We start from the raw sequence: 19,656 nt of genomic DNA, 5'->3' as shown, positions 1-19,656 counted from the left end.
AGTCAAGTGGCTTATCAGGCCGGAGCTTATCCCGGTATTTAAAGCATTAAGCGGCTAGGGGTATTGCTACTCCCCCCTGGATGGGATGCAAGTTCACCGCAGGGTTACCCCCCAGCAGTAAATTTGCCAGTACCCATTTATACACCTGGGTGAAGAGTGGCACTATGAGAGTAAATTGTCTTGCCCAAGAACGCAATGCAGTGCTCGAGCCCGGATCCACCCCCCCCCGCGACAAAAAGGGGCTCGTTTGGAAAGGCCCTGGGGACGAGGTGCTCGATCCAGAGCCTGGCGCACTAACCATTAGGCTACCGCGTCTCTAGATTATTACTGAATGATAACTTGACGTTTTTTTAAAGCTTTATGGTTATCGCGTTAAGACGTTCAAAAAAAGTTATGACGCAAAGGTTTGTCATAAAAAAAGTGCGCCCAAAACAACAACAGAGTCATCTTGAATAAATACGATTAAAAATTTAAATGCAAGATGATCCGAAAGTGTGGTTTTTCAATTTCTTTTTAGAGGGACTATGTCACGGATTTTAAAAGATTTTTGAACAGCCAAAATTTATATTTGTGTCGTTGGAAACTTAAAAATAATGGTCCATTTTTATTAACAATTGCTATTTTAGAGCACTCAAACTGTTTAAAAGCGCGTTTGGCTGCGGATGGCTCGGATGGAAATGGATCGCAATTTAAAAACGTTGGCAACGTTTTCAAGTTGTTTCCGCGCGCCTTCAAAAAATCGATATTTATAGACGAAGCTTGATTTCTATCCCCAAATAAAGGTTATATCTTTAGTTAATGTTTTTCATGGGTAAAGTTGCCTACCACTTATTTCATAACAGTTTAGACCAAAAATCTGCGAAATCCCCGTGACATAGTCCCTTTAAACTCGTTTGGCGAGTTTGATATTTTTATTTCATTTAGTAAGCTATTCCATAACACAGCCCCGCGTTGGCTTAAACTTCGTTTACAAAGTTGTCACTTGGATAACTTTTTTGTCAGCTACCTGAAGCAATCATCGGCTGAATCTGTAGAATTGCGTGGCGTGGGACCTTGTCGAAAAATATCAGCCCCGAGGCCCTCTCGATCGTTTCCACCGGGACATGAAACATATGAAGCGGCGTCTTCTCATTGATTGGTTGATTAGGCAGGATGAAGGACTGGAACGAGAAGATAAGTTAAACATGTGATCAGCATGTGCTATACCACAGGCAGCCCAAAGTTCAAGAGATGATAGCTTTCACTCCCGATCGTACAACAAACTTGGGCATTTCAAAAGACTTATTGGCAACCTACCTGCATTTCTAACTGGTTATTCCTTGTCTCTCCCAGGATTACTTTGAAGTAATGTGTAGGAACAGCTATGCGATTTTTCCCAATTAGCTAATGTGTTGGAAGCAAAGAAATTTTATTAGTCGACAACAGCACTTCGTGGAAAAATGTAGTCGAATTGTTTTAACAGTTAAACACGAAAAATTGACTGGGTAATTAGATTGAAAATTGGTGCAAAATCACGCTTGCGCGCAGGTGACAGCTTATGAGATCGCATTTTCTTTTTAAAGATGACAAATGTTCGGGAGATTTGTTCTTTATGTTCCAGCTGACTTTTCACAACTTGCCGACAGAGAGTTTTGCGGTAAAGTTGCAATAATTTCCCAAGATTTCCGAAATTTGTCTTCTGTTGCGTGACAAGTTACCTCATTGTCACAGCCTATACTCTCATCGACCATAACTTTTGACCAATTAGTGCGCGAGAATTCTTTCAGTTACAGTTACAGAGTTGGCCTTGGTGCATAGGGAGGTTTTAATAACAGTAAATTAAAGTCTAGATATTCGCCACGTTGGGGACAAAAAGTCGTGGCCGTTCTACAGAGATAACGTGGCTCCTACTAACCTTGTATTTCACATAGAGTTGATTGTCAGCTTCTTGTCTATGAAAGAAAACCAGAGGGGACAAATTTTATTTTTTTTTGTTTTGGGTTGACTTACCAACATTTCAAGAATAGTGAGGCAATCGAACCTGTAATAACAGTGACGGAATGCTAGGTAATTAACAATTAGACAGCAAGTTTGTGGTTTCTATCGGCTGCTAGTTGGTTAGGGGTGAAGCTGTGAGACTAGTTATCAAGAGCCAATAAAAACCGAGAGAGAGAGCCGTCTAATTGTTTTAGCATAACGCAGCGATGGATCTGTTAAACAACAAAAACAGAGAAAGTGGTTTATAGTTGTGAGCTTTGGTTTGTGATTTCGGCAGTTTTACTTGAGAACGCACTCAGGGCAGTCTATCGAAAATTAGCATAACCCACTGACTGATCATTTAAAAGGTAATAGCACAATCTGATTGGCTACACAGGTGCAGTCTATTGATCGATAGACATCTCTCAGAGCGCAGGCTCAGTTTGTTGCTGAATTTTATCAATCAAAAACCTTCAATAAATCAATTCTAATGATATTCTTTGTTTAATAGATCGATCTGTGGGTTATGCTAAGACAGCATGCTTTCGGTTTCTATTGACTAAGAGAGTTGGCTGATAGAAACATCGAGCTTGCTGTCTTATTGCTAAGTAGACCGCACTTGTGTAGCCAATCAGATTGCATGCTTGCATAATAGTCAGGCACTGGGATATGGTGACATCTGATATTCCCTGGCTGCATCATGTGAGTCATTTAGACAAAGAGAAAAAAATTGATGGTAACATCGAACATTCCCCAGTTTGGCTGCCTTATGTAACGTTTTGACATTCGCACACAAACAAAAATATTTGATAGATTATAACTTACTTTGGTAGGAAAAGAGGGCCAGTGATAACATAGACATTTTTGTAGGATTTTGTCAGATGGCGAGAATATTTTTCAAGGTGTTCCCAGGCATCACGGTTAAATCCTGAGCCTGCCTTAATTAAGAACAGAAATTTGAATAAAAGACTAAGATTAATAGTATTAATATAAAGTACCATATTTTCTCGATTAAACGCCCCCGGCGTTTATTTCAAACTTGGCCCTATAGGGCCGGCGTTTATTTGAATTCAGGAGTTTTTTCAAGGCCTATGTTTCTACGAAATGATTTCTATTCATAATGTTTGACAGCTATATAATAAGACATTATTTTTAACGCATATTCAACCTTTAATAATTGTCTAAGGGGTTGATTTTCAAATACAACTTGGAGACCCGGCGTTTTTTCGGGGCCCGGCGTTTAATCGAGAAAATACGGTACTTTGAGAGTTCAAACATTTAAGCATTTATCAGTAGTAGAGAACCCCCAGCTCTTTACCAATGTAATCCTTCAGCTATGTAATATATAAAACACGAGAGAGAGTGTGTTTCAACCAAGGGCAGGGCAGAAAACTTGTCAAATTTTCATATCTGAATCATCCAAAAAAAATATGACGTAACATCATGTTCTGCCCCGCCCCTGGTTTCAATGCATTAACATTTTCGAAAAACTCAGAAAAGGGTCGAAGATACAATGGCAGTGGAGTATTTCTGATGAACTTTGAACATCTCAATCGAAACTAAAACTACTGAAAAAATGGATATATAAAATCATAAAAATCTATGCTCAGATTAATGATTACATGAATCCTGACTTTCCACTGATGAAGGGCTAAGCCCGAAACGTCTGGAACTTTAAATTTTTTAGGCACTTAAAACTCATTAAGTGAGAATTTTATACGTATATTTTTGTAATGATTACATATCAGGGGTATTAAATAGTCTTTGCAAGCACGAGCATTGACAGAAGTTAGCCTTGCAAGTACTGAGCACTTTTCAAAAAGCTACCCGGGCCACTAAAAACTGAGCCAGTGGCCACTTGTTAAAAAAAATATGCAAGGACAAGCAAATGAGCACCCACTATAATTTTGCAGCCATTTCAGGCAGAAGCCTAATTTTGCAAGCACTTCGATATTTTGAGGGACCATTCACAACTTCTCATATCCAAATCAACTTCATGTTTCTGATTTCCTTTGTTTTAACTTGATGAATTGTGCAGTTTCAGAAAATATCCATACCCACCCCATGGAAGGTAAATTGAAATTCTGAGGGGGGTTGGGAAAGGAAAGTATGGGGCTTTATCCCCTCACCCTCCTTCCAGGGGGTGGGGGGATTCAAACCAAAAAGTCTTCTGTGGGAGCTAGAGTATGGATATTTTCTGGGACAACACATTAATATTAAAATAAAAAATGATTTCAAAAGTGATTTCTGTTAGCTCACCAACTTGTGGACTCATGTTGCTGAGGAAGAATGTAGCACACATTGAGTTCTGAGAAGACCTGTGATTGGCTGCGGCAGCAAGATGTCCCCTGTCATATCCACTCTTCCTAGAAACACCCACAAACAAAATAAACCTGATTCATATTATATGTAATGTAGAGTCATTCATGAAAGAGGATCAAAAAGCTGTGTCAGTTGATGTACAAAATTAATGTATACATGTATGTAGGGGTTTCAAAATGTTTTAAGGTAGGCATCAGCAACTGGAAGAGTAGGCTGCTGTGATGGCAGGCTTGTTTGTCGTAAGCCAATTGCTATGACCAGAGTAACCAGCGACATATAATCAAGTAGTCGGCAGAACTCTGGCTGTCACCGGCTTGGTTTGAAAACCCTGTATATCTGATTCCAATCCTTGATTTTACAGATTTGTTGATTGTCTTGTTTTCTCTGTGGTTTCTAATAGTGGTTCCTTCATCTTTTCAATTATCCAGACTATGTGTATTATTTTTTGCAGGTCCCAATACTTACAGTGAGAGGCACAGTGGCCTAATAGTTACTACATTAGACTCAAGATCGAGAGTTCTGGGTTTGAACCCTGGCCGGGGTCACTGTGCTGTGTTCTTGGGCAAGACACTTTAATCTCATAGTGTGTCTCTCCATCCAGGCCCCGCTGGATAACGCTATTCACTGGATAAATGATTCGCTATCCAGTGGATAACTGTCATACACGTAACCTACTTCGCTATCTACTGGATAGTGATTTATCTGGTGGATAGCGCTATCCACCCGTGGAACAACTGGGGCCATGTGTATAAATGGGTACCAACAAATTTATTGCTGGGGTTACCCTGTAATGGACGTCCGATTCAGGGGGAATAGAAATACTATTAGCAGCTTAATGCTACAGAAACTGGAACAAGCTCTGTCCTGATGGGCCACTTGGCTTGACAGCAGGCTTTTCCATCACTTACAAGTGACCGTAAAGCAAGCGTGGAGGCAAGCGTGGCTGAGTGGTTTAGGGTGCATGTATTGTAATCTGGAGGTCCCCGGTTCAAGACCTGCCCCTGCCACTATCTGAATTTGTTTCTCGGCTGTCTCGAGTTCAAATCCTCGATCACGTTTTGTACATAGCCAACTGGTCTGCCTCCTGCCAGTTAAGATTTTTTATTTTGTTATAATGTTCATTTAAAATATTTGTTTCCTCTGTTTCAGTGGCATGCCTGTAAACTAGCTATCTCGAAGAGATATGAAGCTAAGTGCAAGACCACTATAAAAACAACATTTTACATTTTTTTACTTTTATTTACAAGTCTGAATAATCAAAGATTATCCATAACACAAACCTGTAGTCGTCATTTGTTGTCCCAAACAGAGGATGGACTGATGGATCACTTGCAAAATCACATTTGCTTCTGTCAAGATCTTTATTGTATACATTCCTTGCTGTCAGATGCTACAGGAAAGATTATAGAAAAAAGAATAGTTATTATCCAAAGAATAACTGTTTACAACCAGGGCTGAAAATCAACTTCAGTGCTTGGTCACCACTCGGGCCAGTATCCCTGAATTCTTAGAGACCCAGGCCAATATAAAGTGGCCCTCAAATTTCCTCTACTAACACAAAAACATTTTTAAACCATTTTCATTTTAAAGTGATTCTAATGTATTGAGCAGTGCCAAGTGCTTTTGCTGATAGGCATGTTTGAAAACATACTGCATAAAACTCTGGGTAAGTCTGGAGTACTGTACGTGTCTATAAAATCAAAATGGCATCTACATGCATGTACATTCTATCAGAGCGATCTAAAAACTAGATCATGAACCAAATGCAGGGCGTAAAATTAATAACTTTTTTCCCCACTTGGCTACAAAATATAACAAAATGGTAGCCAATTCCAAAAGTTTGGTTGCCATTTAAATAAAACACTTCTCATTCTGTTATTACTAGATACATTTGTAGACCATTTAAAATAGATTATTTTCACCACATTTGCATTTATTTCAATCTCGAATGGCTTTTTGTGCACAAGAACTTGGAAGACGTTTGGTAAAATTACATGAGGTACCAGGGGAAACCGCTGACCGTATTAAAAGAGGCACATGTGCTACGTACGCATCGAACACTACACGATGTTTGACAGTCGTTTGGCAATGTTTTTGACTTCAATTATGGATTTAAACATTTTGAGTTGAGCCATTTTGCCTTGTAAACTTCAATACAATACTAAGAGCAAAGATAGAAAGCAAATTTATTGTGTGGCTGTTTTGTGTGGCTAAGTTGAAACTGAAAAAGGAAGTTGCCCGCCCAAAATAACAATGCTCGATTACAATCCATATCTGAGGTTTTCTTACAGTTTTGGACAGGTAAATAACCTTCAAAACTAATATATTTAGCTGAAATGTAAGATCTTTAGATAAAGCAAGAAGTTAATGTGTACTTTTCACACCCTGTGCGATTGTTTTACGAGTTATGCAGTTTTTGATGAATTTAATGATCCAATCCCATTTGAGGTTGATTATGCGAATTTTGGTCGCCAATTTGGTGACCTACTTTCAGGATTTGGTCACCAAAGTGAAAAATTTAGTCGCATTGGCGCCTGTATCAGGCACAATTTGACGCCCTGAAACGGATTTGAATTTTGCACTTAAGAACTGAACTTTACTACTGACAATATTTTATTGATGAACTTAGAGTTGAGGAAAGAAAAGAATTTCAAAAAAAGAACATAATTTTTCTTTTTGGTATTGTTATCCTTTTCGTACTTCTCAAATCGTAGTCACCCTTCGGGCGACCAAACTTCAACTTAAGGTGGCCCTGGACACTTGCCACTGGCGACCGTGCAACTGCCAAGTTTTTTTTATAAGTGGCATATGGTTGTCACATGCGATAATAGTAGGCAAAATTGCACCAGCGTCTAATTTGCTCCTTGGAACATTACCTCTGAAACCCAGTTGGCAAGTCTCAGGCGACGGTTGTATGAAAGAACATAATCATCCTTGGCCTTGATGTTTTCGAAACCTGTTGATGGTTAATATTTGAACAAAATAAGAACAATCAGTGGATTGGAGATAGACTAAAGCATCTGAGCCATTCTCCCAAGGTTGGGTCACACTTTAAACTAGATTGGGGATTGCAAATCAATTAAAAACTTTCAAGATTAAATAAACTTTCAAAACTTTTAATGACAATAAATAATATTTAGTTACCAGGAAATCCAAATCTCATTATTTCTGACAATCTAGAGCCTGGACCGTCCACCACGTCCTGTTTTTGTTTTGCATGTACTACAGAAAGAACACCATGTTGAAGCCTCTTTCTGAAAAACAAAATACAATGATCCAAAGTTTTAGCCCAGTGATCCCATACTCTAAATCGCAAGTAATTGCAGGTTTCAGTGATATGCGAACTCTGAAATTCAATCCTCAACCAACGGTCAAGGCTGATTGCTGCCGCCAATCATCTTAGCAGACCTCTCGGGAAACAGAAGTTCACTTTAACTGAATCAAAAGGTCACGTCTGTCAGTTGTGATTGATAGATTTTGATCCATTTCATTTGTTTCTGTTTTTCATGGTTCGTTGGCTGTCACCATAATAGTTATGGCAGCGAAAAACGCAATCGTTAGTTGTATATGGAAATGAAGCCATTTATCAGGGAAAGCACTACTTCAGGAGACAGGCACTAAGGGGCGGACCATTTAATTTTTGAGGGGGGTGGGAAATTCCAAAAAAAAATCTTTCAAATACTAATGCTGAAAAAATTCTTACTCACAACCCTCCAAGTCTATTTTTCCTTAGTGGCCATTTGGTCACTGACTGCTCAAGTTTGGTCACCAGTGAAAAATTTTAGTTGCTAAATTAAGCTCATGCTTTCAATCTTTCTTCTCAATTTTAGTCGCCAGACTGGCAACTTCGGTTCCAATTTAGTGGCCAGCTCCAAAAAGCTCCAAAATGGTCTTAACTTGGAGGGTTGTACTCAGAAGAAATTACCCAACATTCTCACAAAAATTAAATCATACATCACTTAAGTCATGAGGTATATGTTTATGACTTGATTAAGCCTGCAGCAGAAGCTAAAGCCAAACCCTCCCCCCCACCCCCACCCCCCCAAAAAAAATATATAATAATAATAAAATAAATAAATGAAATTGTCTAACCCATAGGATATTTACTTGTGAGCACTAACTGCTTATGATTTTATCTTATTGAATTAGACATGAATCACAAAATACTTGCTTTCAAAGTTGTTTGAAGTTAGATTTCCTCCAAGCAAAAAATTCTTTCATATCAAGGACCATTTTAAATATACCTTTCAAAAAGAATTCCAAGGGTCCCTCCAATTCCGGCAGCTACAACTGAAACCACGGGAACAACTAAACGACGCATCGATATGTTATCGATCTAATTACACCAAATGTCAGATTGCTGGAGAAATATAAGCTTAATTCTTGGAATTAATGGCGGAGATGGCGGAAGAGCGGAAGAAATGAAGAAGAAGACCCGCGATCTACAGTTCAGCGGTAAAACTTGAGTATGCGCATTATGTAATAAATATCAAAATGGCGGACGAAGTTGATGAAGAAATGCTAAAGTTTACGCTAGTTCATGGTACGAAATCCTTATTACTGATAGGTTTATTTCACCAGCGGGTAATTTCTGATCAAAGCTGGGTCTTACGTCGATCGTATCACGTTGCTTTCAGGTTCAAAGAAGTACCCTATTGAGCTGCCGATAGACGGTGGCGAGGAACCTACAGTGGATGATTTAGCAGATCTTGCAGCGCAGCTCACCGAGGTCCCGCGAGGATCACAGAGGTTAATTTTTAAAGGTAATTTAATACACTTGCCTATGCCTCCATCGATCATTTAATCAAACATTTATTTATTTCACTGGAACCCAACGTAATATATAGTTTATTTATTTATTTATTTATTTATTTATTTATTTATTTTGCCACACAAACAAAAAATAGTCTTTATTGCTTCTTCAAAGTATCTTTCATAAGATTGTTATCTTTTAATTGAATTGTAAATCAGTTTAAGTAATGTAATGACCGCTTAAGGGGGTCTGCTATTTCAAGCATTTCTGCTTTCTGTAGACTTCTTATCAGAAACACTTTTGATTTGTTAAAAAATTATTTATAAATTATCTATGTAAGTGATGGAAATACAGTAATAAAGTTGAAGTTGAAGTAATATATCAAACACGAGAGGCAGTGTTTCATCAGGATATCCAAACACCGAGAAGAGAGTTGAAAATACAACGCGCAGCGGAGTATTTTTGACGAAATTCAAGGTGTTTGGATAGCCGATGAAACACTGTCTCGAGTGTTTAATATATATCTTCTCAATCGAAACAAAAACTACGGAGTAAACGGAGAAATAAAATCGTAAAAATATATGCTAATTAAGATCGGGTTTCCAAACCACCGTCACGGTTATAATTTTCTTTGTTTTAACTTGATGAATTATTAATGAGTTTGAGAAGTTCCGTCAATTCCTGTTAGACATTTGGTTAATACGCTGATTAGTGCTTAGTTTGAAATAGAAATACTTTAACTAATTTAAAACCCAGTAGAAAGAAGTCCAACTTGCATCCGATACAGAAATGATGTCAAAATGCCGGAAGTAACACTTGTAAGAACCTAACTTAGCCAGCAAACAGGCTTCTGACCCGCCTGCTTCGCTCGCATAACGTAACCCCTCTCACTTAGCTCGCGTAACCCCACTCGGGAGCCGTTCCCAGGCTAACCTTACTTTGCAAATTCCCTGAGGGGACATGCCCTCAGACCCCCCCCCCCCCCCTATAGAAGCTTACACCTTCAAAATATTCCCTTTTTTCCTTCAATATTAAGGGTTGGAATCTCTGAAAATGTTATCACTGTTTAGTATTAATTTAAGGAAAGTTTTCTTTGTTTCAGGGCAGTCTTTGACACAATTTTCGCTGCCACTATCATCGCTTGGATTGAAGAAGGGAAGTAGAGTAATGTTGATTGGCAAAAAGGTTAGACTGCTTTGACTTTCAGTTAAGTATTTAAAGTGTCCTGGTGCTGAGGAAGCACATTATATCTATTGAATCTCCTGATCTCCCTTAGGAGTCACCATTAGTAAATCACACACATTTCGGACAGTTTTGGGGCAGAATTTGTGAAATATTTGATGCATTTTCGTGGATGAATTAGTGGAGCTCTTTTCTTTTCCTAGTTTTGGGGGTTGAGAAGAGGCATTCTTGATGCAAAATTGGCAAGCGTTGCAGAATTTATCTCTGCATCTACTGTAAAATACAGTCAACTCTCTCTTAACGGACACCTCCATAAGACTGACGCCTGGTGTTGGTCCGTCTCTGCCATTTTTCAGTCATTTTACTGTAACTAAACTCCCTATAAGACGGACACCTCTCTAAGACGCACAGTTGGAACCGGTCCCGAAGGTGTCTGTTTTACAGAGAGTTGACTGTAAAACCTCTTGAAGAATTTATAATAGAAAGTCATTTCTTTGTGACCCACTTGTCAGTGAATATTGCCAAGGATTTTAATTTTTAATCAAAGTAACTCAATCCAAATTTGGTTTGACTCCTATTGGGAGAACTTAGAAACGTTGTTCCCAAGTATATTTTGATTGAAAAACTCAATATATATTTTTCTTGTCATTGTTCACCTTCTGTAGTTTGACCCATTACATGAAGAAAACATGAAGGCAATACTAGCTGCTGAAAAGAAGGCTGATGATATTGAAAAAAGACTCACTGAAAATCTAGAAGAACTCCAAGGAATAGAAAAGGTGAAAATAGTGTAATTGTGAAGAAAGATTTGGTACCAAAAGAGTTGATTAATTACCTAATATTAATACTCATTTTTGTGGGACTTAATTTTCATGTTTTTTCGTGATTTAAAAAAATTGCGAGATTAAAGACCTGCAAAAGTATATTAACATATTTTTGGGTTAAATCTTGAAAATTAAGTCCCACAAAATATGCCCATTCCATTTTTGCAACATTAAGTTCCATCAAAAATAAGTAACAAATTATCCAAATCTCCCCTGACTTTGTATGGACTTGGTCAGTTGTACCATGAGGGTCAATAAATTTTTCTTTGCCTTGTTTGGCTCCCTGTTTCCTTTTGAGGGCTGATGTCCACAAGCAAATTTATGGATTTATGTGGAGGTGGACAGGAGGGTCTGATTCTTCGGCCTCTTGTGCCCTTTACTCCCGCTTTCTATATATTTTACTCCTGCCTTCCATCCTTTTCAGTACCTGTTCTCTCCTCTTTGTCCCATATCCATTGTTAAATAATTATAAAAAAAAATGTTGCGAAGTTTTACTCCTTTTCTCCCAGTTCCATCACCTTATGAATCCCGCTTCCTGCCCTCCCTTTCTCCCGCTTCCCGCCCCTTTTCTTCCGGGTTCCCACCCCCCTGTCCCCCTCCATATTTATATTAGGACTTAAAATCACTTAATAAATGCTGATAGTGCTGCATGGCTTGACATTCTTTGTGTCCAATTAATGTAATAAGAATAATTAGTAATATTAATAAAAATAATAATAATAATAATTAATGTATGCAATAATTAATGTATGTAATAATTAATGTATGCACATGGGTCATCATTATTGTTTAGTTTTAATTTAATTGTTCTTCATATTAAACAGGGGTTTCTTCAACCAGAACTGGTAGCCGATGCACTGGAGAAGCTAACAAGAAAAATAAAGGCAGTTAATGAAGAGTTCATGAAAACTCTTGAGAGCTTGGATGCCTTGGTTAGTTGGCAATAATAAGAGGAAAAATGTTTAAAAAAATAATCACTTAACTAAGTGTACTTAAATATTTTACTTAATTAAGACCCAAGAGTGATCAAATTTCTCCTCATAATCTCCATACTAAATCAAGAGAAGAGATAATATGAATTGATTAAATTTTTCACCAAAGGAAAATTACTTTGAACTTAATTCACAAATTCTCCCAACAATGCTATAAGAAAATGTATGGAGATCAGTCAGGAGAATTTGTGTGTGGATATTGGGCTTAACGGGTTAATCAGGTGTCTAGTTAGCAGGTCGCTACTGCTGCCGGACTCAGGAAAAAAGAACTAAGTTACAGACGGCCCTTCAAACATGCCCAGGACAGTTGCATGCAAGCTTGTCTGAGTTTACTTCTTTGTATGAAAATCAGTCAGCAAATGGCTTGCCTGTGCCCTAGCCTTTTGGACAAGTGAGAATGAAACGTTAATTGCCTGAAAGGAAAATTTAATTTTCTTGGACTACCAGATTAGCCTTTTTTGCAAGCCATTAAATTACAATAATGTGCAAGAAGGCATCCTCGGAGACCCAGGGGCAGTTAGTGGGGGCGGGGAAAAGTCTATACGGGCGAAAAAAAAAAATCGGCGAAGAAAAGTCAAGAACGAAAATAATAGCCCCTGGGGACATACTCTTACCGGACCAGTTCCAAAAGGACGCCGTCGTTCTGGCTTCTGATTGGTGCCACAAAACTTTTGTTTTTTTGTGCCCAATCAGAGAGCAGCAAGACCAGGAGTCGTTTCGTGTGTTCTTACACGGATAGATACACGAAGCCCAGTTGGTCGCCATGTTTTCTGTTCGTCGAAGCTACAGTTGAAAGAGAAACGCTGCAGTCACAGATGTAGAGGAAATCGTTCGGCATATCTGCAAGAAACTTACGCGAAATACGCTGGATCTTTGTAGGTGTCGTACACACACCGATTACGTAACTGATGTCGATATAACTTGGACGTGTTTCGAAATTCGCTTTCTTTGGCTGGACGAACAGTTTCTTTCTCCTGCTTTCTCGCATCACTTGCTGTTACTGAAACTGTGCCAATGCTGAGTAATTTTCTTTATCGCACGGGCCAGGCAGGTATGTCGAGCAACGGACGGCTTCGTGTACGAGAGGAACACAACTTTCTTCAGCTTTCTTTGAGAACAGTGAATTTATTGATGTATTAAAATCGTTTTTCTTTCCCTGACATAAACGTGCAAATGTAAATGCACTTATTTATTAGCTTAACTTTTTTTTATTAAATGTAAGTTTTTAATTCTAGTCTGATGTTTTCACTGATTTTTATTCATGAAATGACATTTTAATTTTGTACAGTGCAAATGATTATCATATATGAAAATTGCACAATAAAAATCAATAATATTATTATAGTTAATTATGTTGAGTCACAGAATTCTTTCAAACCACTGTATATGCCAATGTCTGCCGTTTTAATAGACTCCTCATCAATGGACCTGACTGTTTTTTGAGATGTAGTTTTTTTTAACTGTATAACTAAAAACAATTTATAGCCTGTGTGCCTCTGCCCAGGCTAGCTCAGTCTATGTGTGATGATAAATGGGATGAAGTAAATTGATTGATTGACAAGTGGTTTTCAAAAATGCCTTTGAAAAACAATGACGTCTTCATTTTGATAATACAGATTGAGATCTGTATATCTATTGTGCTTTTCAGTAACATGAACTCAGCTCAATCAACCTCTAAACAGGTTTACAGTTTTTGCCACTGTCAATCATAAGTGGACCTCGCGGGAGACATTTAAACCAGGTCAAATCTGTTGGCTTGTTTTTGTTTTTTAAGGTTTGTGGGTTATTGCCATTATTATGATTGACGGCAGCAAAAAAGCAATCTTTGGGTTTTGAACTTCAGAGTTCAGGTGTTACTGAAAATGATCACTGATGTGTTTACGTATGTTGTTCATACTAGGATTAGTTGTCACTGTTGTATTTTTAACTCATGCTGTGCTGCACAGTGATAGAAACATGCCTGGCAGTTCAATGATCATGATGATTTTTCAGTCAGTGACACAGGGAAACTTATAATTTCAAATCTCTCAACATGCAATGAACCTATGACATTCCAGTAAGTAAATTCCAGATGCTTTGCTTTTGACCTACAAGGCTTGTGGAAGTTAACCCCACACTGTAGTTCCCTATGACAAATATCCTGTTTACTGCCAGGATTGATGTGATGTTTTTAGCAACTGCAATCATAAAATATGTAAACTAAAAACATAAAGATCTTAAAACAAACCTTTTTTTGTTCAAACAAGAAAAGGAGAAAGAACAGCAGGCATTTGTGTAATTTCTTGCCTTAAAAGGCTACCCATTTGGCTTTGCAGCCATTTTTTGTTTTGAAACAGTATTGTCACTTCAAAACAATAACACACAACCTCAAAGCCAAACAGATGAACATAGTACTAGGTGGAACAAGTAACAGTACTAGAGCCTACATTTACCTCTTAGAATGCAATGTGATGGCATTGCATTCCCATTCTTTCATCAGCTTAGACAATTTAATTTTTTTGAGATCTTACAGGGAAATGCATTTTAATAAAGACTTTTTCCTTACAATTTTCCTACATTCCTTGTCCAATTTTAAGCAAGAGTGACTGATCTGTGCTTGACACAGTCCTTTGGATTCAAATCCTTGTCTATGAGGCCATACAAATTTACTGGTAATTCATTCAATATTCATAATTGAATTTAATTGACAATATTCATATTTGAAAGATAAGGTATACAAGTTACAGGGGCATGCAACAAAGCATTTTTGTAAAGTATAAAACAGGGCTGTCATATTTACACTTTGAATGCAGCATTTGAGGTAAGGAAGTAAAGTAGTTATTTGTACAATTTCACTTTTTCTACATGAGAACACAGGTTAGTAGCCAAATATAAGTAATAGGAGGTATTCCCAAAGTTTAGGTGACTAGTGGTAAATATTTTCCAAATTTTAGATGGAATTGGTTCTTGTAAAAATGAGTGTCTAAATGGGTAATTTCAGGCTGTGGGTTGTCAATCTTCTAGGCTCTTACAGGCAAAACTCCAATATGTAAATATGCACCATACGCTCTAAGATAGTACATGTATGTACCTCTATATACATACCGAGGAACCTAAAGGGGTGAAATAAGATTTGGGCAAATTTAAATAATTTCAGAAACTTAACCACAAGGTTTCTTTTTCTCTTTTTATTAACAAAAACAAAAGAATAGACTCGACCGTCATGGCAATTTTCTTCCAAATTAATATTACTCATCGCCGAAACAAGTACTCACATGGCGCTCGATAGCATTGCTGCACTTGTACACGAAGCCGTCCGTTGCTCGACATACCTGCCTGGCCCGTGCGATAAAGAAAATTACTCAGCATTGGCACAGTTTCAGTAACAGCAAGTGATGCGAGAAAGCAGGAGAAAGAAACTGTTCGTCCAGCCAAAGAAAGCGAATTTCGAAACACGTCCAAGTTATATCGACATCAGTTACGTAATCGGTGTGTGTACGACACCTACGAAGATCCAGCGTATTTCGCGTAAGTTTCTTGCAGATATGCCGAACGATTTCCTCTACATCTGTGACTGCAGCGTTTCTCTTTCAACTGTAGCTTCGACGAACAGAAAACATGGCGACCAACTGGGCTTCGTGTATCTATCCGTGTAAGAACACACGAAACGACTCCTGGTCTTGCTGCTCTCTGATTGGGCACAAAAAAACAAAAGTTTTGTGGCACCAATCAGAAGCCAGAACGACGGCGTCCTTTTGGAACTGGTCCGGTAAGAGTATGTCCCCAGGGGCTATTATTTTCGTTCTTGACTTTTCTTCGCCGATTTTTTTTTTTTTGCCCGTATAGACTTTTCCCCGCCCCCACTAACTGCCCCTGGGTCTCCGAGGATGGCAAGAAGGATATTCCAGATACTTCTTTCTGTCCCTGTCAATGGAAAGCGTTCAAAAAACAGCACTCTCTTGTAACTTGTTTCCCAGAATGTGATTAAAAAATATATTTTTTGCTTGCTGTTAAAATCAGCTCATAGACCCCAGTCTACAGCAAGCCAGAGGCAAAAAGAAGTCTTTAGTTCAGAGGATTCAGGTTAGTGCTTTAATAATACCGATAAATACAGTAAACACCCGCGTGTAAGAACCTACAATTTTCTAAGTTTGGCAAAATAGGTTCTTGTATTTGGGGGTAGTTATTGGTAATTTAGGCTAAGTAGGTTCTTAATAAGGTTCTTAATTTCTAAGGAGGAGCCATAGTTTTTGATTGTACGAGAAGAAAAAAAATGGGTTTGGTCCTTCATTATACAGCATTTATTCATAACTGTATTGCTTCAAGCCTCATGCAAGGTCCAAAGAAGACAATTACAGTCTATGTGAATCTGTCTTTTCTTTATTTGTAAATACAGTTTGCCGGGATGTTCTGTTAAAGATGTTCATAAAAATTTTCTATAACCCACATATAAGAACCTGCTGAAATTTGCTTGGCTAAACAGGTTCTTATATTTTGGGGTATTAAAATGGCAAATTTCTGCCAGCAGGTTCTTAAACCACTAGGTTCTAACATGCGGGTGTTTACTGTACCGGTTAATAGTCCATTTTACAGTTGCCTGCCAAGTGACCTGGCCTTTGAATGGTAGTGAGGCTGGAGGTGACCTTAGCTTGCATTGATACAAACCTCCCTGCTTTATCATGTAAATGCAATTTAGTTAGCATCAAAACAACATGATTTACAAAACAAAAGCAGTGAGGTCTGTATTAAAACAAGGTCACCTCCAGCCTCACTTCCATTCAAAGGCCAGGTCACTAAGCAGACAACTGTATAATGGTCTATTGCATTATAGAGAGCAGATCTGTTTTAATTTGACTAAAGCTGGTTCACGTTAGAGACATCAGTGCAGTATCCAATCTTTGGTAATTTTTCTTTTTATCCGTGCCACAAACTGCCTGCAAGCTAGTCGTTTGCTCTGCTGTTAGTTACAATTTAAAGAGGTCTAAACGAAAGGAAGTCACACAGCATAACTTATTCACATCCTGGACTGGAATTTGTCTGTCGCAGCTCAAACGCTCTGGTCTCGGCACACGGGAGCTAATTCAATTTTATCGAACTTGTATTCGTCCTCTTACTGAATACGCTTGCCCAGTATTCCATGATAGTCTTCCAAAGTATCTTTCAGAAGAGATAGAGAGGATCCAAAAGAGGGCAATGCGCATCATCTTTCCTTTTAAGCCCTACCTAGAAGCCTTGGCTCAGGCTGGTCTTGAAACTCTTTCAGCAAGAAGACAGTCCCTAACGAACAAGCTTTTTTCAAAGATTGCAGAAGACAGGAATAACAAACTCCATAATTTACTCCCAGAGAGGAACACCTGTCATTACAATTTGAGGAAGAAACGAAAATTCAATGCTAATTTTAAGACAAATAGATTGAAGAACTCATTCATTCTTAGCAATGCGCTCAAATTTTAAATATTTGACTTTTTATAGCTGTATATTTCATTTTGTATATATAAGTAATTTTAACCTTTTTAACCATTGTAATTTTTTTTGTAAAAACTATATTATTCAACCCTTGGGTTGCAATTTAGTTTTAATAAAGTATCTATCTATGTAACAGTTTTCTCACTTTTATTCTCTTTCAGCTTTTACTGGACAAAGTTGATACAACATCAAGTAGAATAGAATCACTCAAGAAGAATTCTTAGACAATGCCGAAACAATTATTGAAAAGACGAGAAAAAGACCTTTTATTTAAAGAAGCTATGTCGGACTCTTGATATTTAAGATTTTTTTCTAGAAAAATCCCTGCATGTCGAAGGGAGGCTAGAATAATCATTTATAATCGTGGTTATGGGACTGACTGGAGTTCAATTTGGTCTGTAACCACACAATCGGATTTCCGCGGAGCGGGAGTCCGATTAGTTTATTAATCACTTGTATGATAGCAGACGGAATTGAACGGCATTAAGTCCTGTTACCAAATTTTACCCAAAACTATAACAAAGTTTCTTGACCAAAATAGAAGTTGACAGTTTCAGTGAATTACAAATGTTCGCGGCTAGTCTAATGACGCAGCGTTTTGTCCCTGCAAAGGGACTCTTCAGAGACCTGCCTGCTTTTCGGCAAACTCGTTGAGCATCGCGCTCAAATTCCCGACCGCACAAAATCACGAGTGAAAATTGACAATAGCAGTTGAAAGTCAAACCAAAACCAAATACAAACATATAACAGTCGAGTTTGTTGTTGAGCGAGATGAACGAGAACCAAAAAACAGCGCGTGGAAATGACGCGTACTGTCCAATTACTCGGGCATGAGGCGTACATTTTCCAATCCGCGGCATGGAGGAAAAAAACGGCTGTTCAGAGACAGACACGTTTCTGCAAAATACTAATAACGTTGTTAATGCTGGGTTTGAAGCTTTTAGAGCTTTTCTGTGCGTTTTTATGAACGTTTAGCGTTTTCGCGCGCTAGGATTTAAAGATAAATGTACCAGTCCAGGGGCGGATACAGGGGGAGTGGATAGGGTGGATATCCACCCCCCATTTTTCAGTAAAAAAATTCGAAATGTCACTTTATTTGAAATAGAAAATAAATAAAGAAAGAAAAAGGAGCTCTCGCTCGTGTCTGGTTGTTGTTACGCCACGTTTCGCCGTCTGCCGCCACTTAGGGTTAGGGTTAGGCCCTAATGGTCTGCCATCCACCCCCCATTTTGAAATCCTGGATCCGCCCCTGCAGTCGCCATCTTTTTTTGGCACTGTCTAATTTGATACAAGCATGACGCGTAAACTGACTATTAAAGCTAAAATCAGGCTGCTTGTGACCAATCGGATTCAAGAATTTTGTTATAGCTTTGATTAACTCAGATAGGAAAACACCTCAGAAGTTATAAATGAACCAAGATGGTGAAGATTTGAGAAAATTTCAGACAGATTACGGAAGACGCTGGCGTAGCTTTCAGCGGGTACATTCAAGATGGCTAGTTCCCGGGGGGGGTACTCCCCTATATAAGGTATATAGGTATGTGCCGCCCCAAAGGGTATGGTTTTTGAGCCGTTTTGGTCTGAAAAAGGGTATGGTTATCTGGGGAACGTTCATGAAAGCTTATAAACGTATTTTTCTTCCCAGCAACCGGAGCGAGTAACTGGTGAGAGACAAAGAGAAATAGATAAAATATATCATTTCAGCTAAATTTTACCTATTCATCCTTGTTACGTTGACTTCCGTTCAGCGTTCATTTCAAGGTCAGGTCTGAAAACGGGTATAGATTTTTGAGTCCAGGTCTGAAACGGGTGTGGAAAATGACATTTTTTGGTCTGAAATTGGGTCTGGATTTGGAGATGCGGGCGGCACACCCCCACCAAAAATTCCAAGGAGTACCCCCGGGGGGGGGGGGGGGGCTAGTTCCAAAAGTGGCTTCAGATCTTTTGTGGTACAGATCGTTTCCTTTCTTCAAAAGTTCTGAATGTCCCCGCCGGTCGGAAAGTAAATATGGTTTGAGAGAAATTATTCACATCAGTTTACTGAATAAAGACTTGTACCGAGGGTCTCAATGGGGTGGTGGCTTTTACGGTTAACGGTTAAAATTTTGGCTTTTTTACGGCTAACGGTTAATTTATTTCCATAACGGTTAACAGAAGTTAAAAGTTAATTTTCATTGTTTTA

The 19,656-nt window shown here is 38.4% G+C and overlaps 2 protein-coding genes across 3 annotated transcripts; one reads left to right on the top strand and one right to left on the bottom strand.

Annotated features, from left to right (window-relative positions):
• Positions 1 to 260: 260 nt before the first annotated feature.
• LOC144662691 (endonuclease G, mitochondrial-like) lies at positions 261 to 8,680 on the bottom strand. Its single transcript, XM_078523550.1, has 9 exons — positions 8,523 to 8,680; positions 7,423 to 7,532; positions 7,155 to 7,234; positions 5,559 to 5,668; positions 4,216 to 4,322; positions 2,782 to 2,890; positions 1,895 to 1,931; positions 1,297 to 1,383; positions 261 to 1,160 (listed from the first exon to the last, which is right to left on the bottom strand). Exons 1-9 carry the CDS (start codon positions 8,597 to 8,599, stop codon positions 999 to 1,001), a joined length of 879 nt encoding a protein of 292 aa, XP_078379676.1. The 5' UTR covers positions 8,600 to 8,680; the 3' UTR covers positions 261 to 998.
• Positions 8,681 to 8,765: 85 nt separating this feature from the next.
• Positions 8,766 to 19,530, top strand: LOC144662498 (BAG family molecular chaperone regulator 1-like). 2 transcript variants are annotated; one of them, XR_013572461.1, is made up of 8 exons: positions 8,766 to 8,821; positions 8,916 to 9,041; positions 10,134 to 10,216; positions 10,879 to 10,992; positions 11,862 to 11,969; positions 16,029 to 16,091; positions 17,636 to 18,351; positions 18,421 to 19,530. XR_013572461.1 is itself a non-coding variant. In XM_078523311.1 (7 exons), exons 1-7 carry the CDS (start codon positions 8,773 to 8,775, stop codon positions 17,696 to 17,698), a joined length of 606 nt encoding a protein of 201 aa, XP_078379437.1. In that variant the 5' UTR covers positions 8,766 to 8,772; the 3' UTR covers positions 17,699 to 18,353. The 2 variants fall into 2 exon arrangements, 1 of the variants encoding a protein (XP_078379437.1); XM_078523311.1 differs by lacking the exon at positions 18,421 to 19,530 and having other exon boundaries at positions 17,636 to 18,353.
• The last annotated feature ends 126 nt before the right edge of the window (positions 19,531 to 19,656 follow it).

The sequence above is a fragment of the Oculina patagonica genome, chromosome 8 (genome assembly GCF_052425735.1).
Source record: "Oculina patagonica isolate OP01 chromosome 8, crgOcupat, whole genome shotgun sequence".
Lineage (NCBI taxonomy): Eukaryota > Metazoa > Cnidaria > Anthozoa > Scleractinia > Oculinidae > Oculina > Oculina patagonica.
The sequence above is the reverse complement of the archived record's forward strand: the minus strand, read 5'-3'. Positions and strand labels throughout refer to the sequence as shown.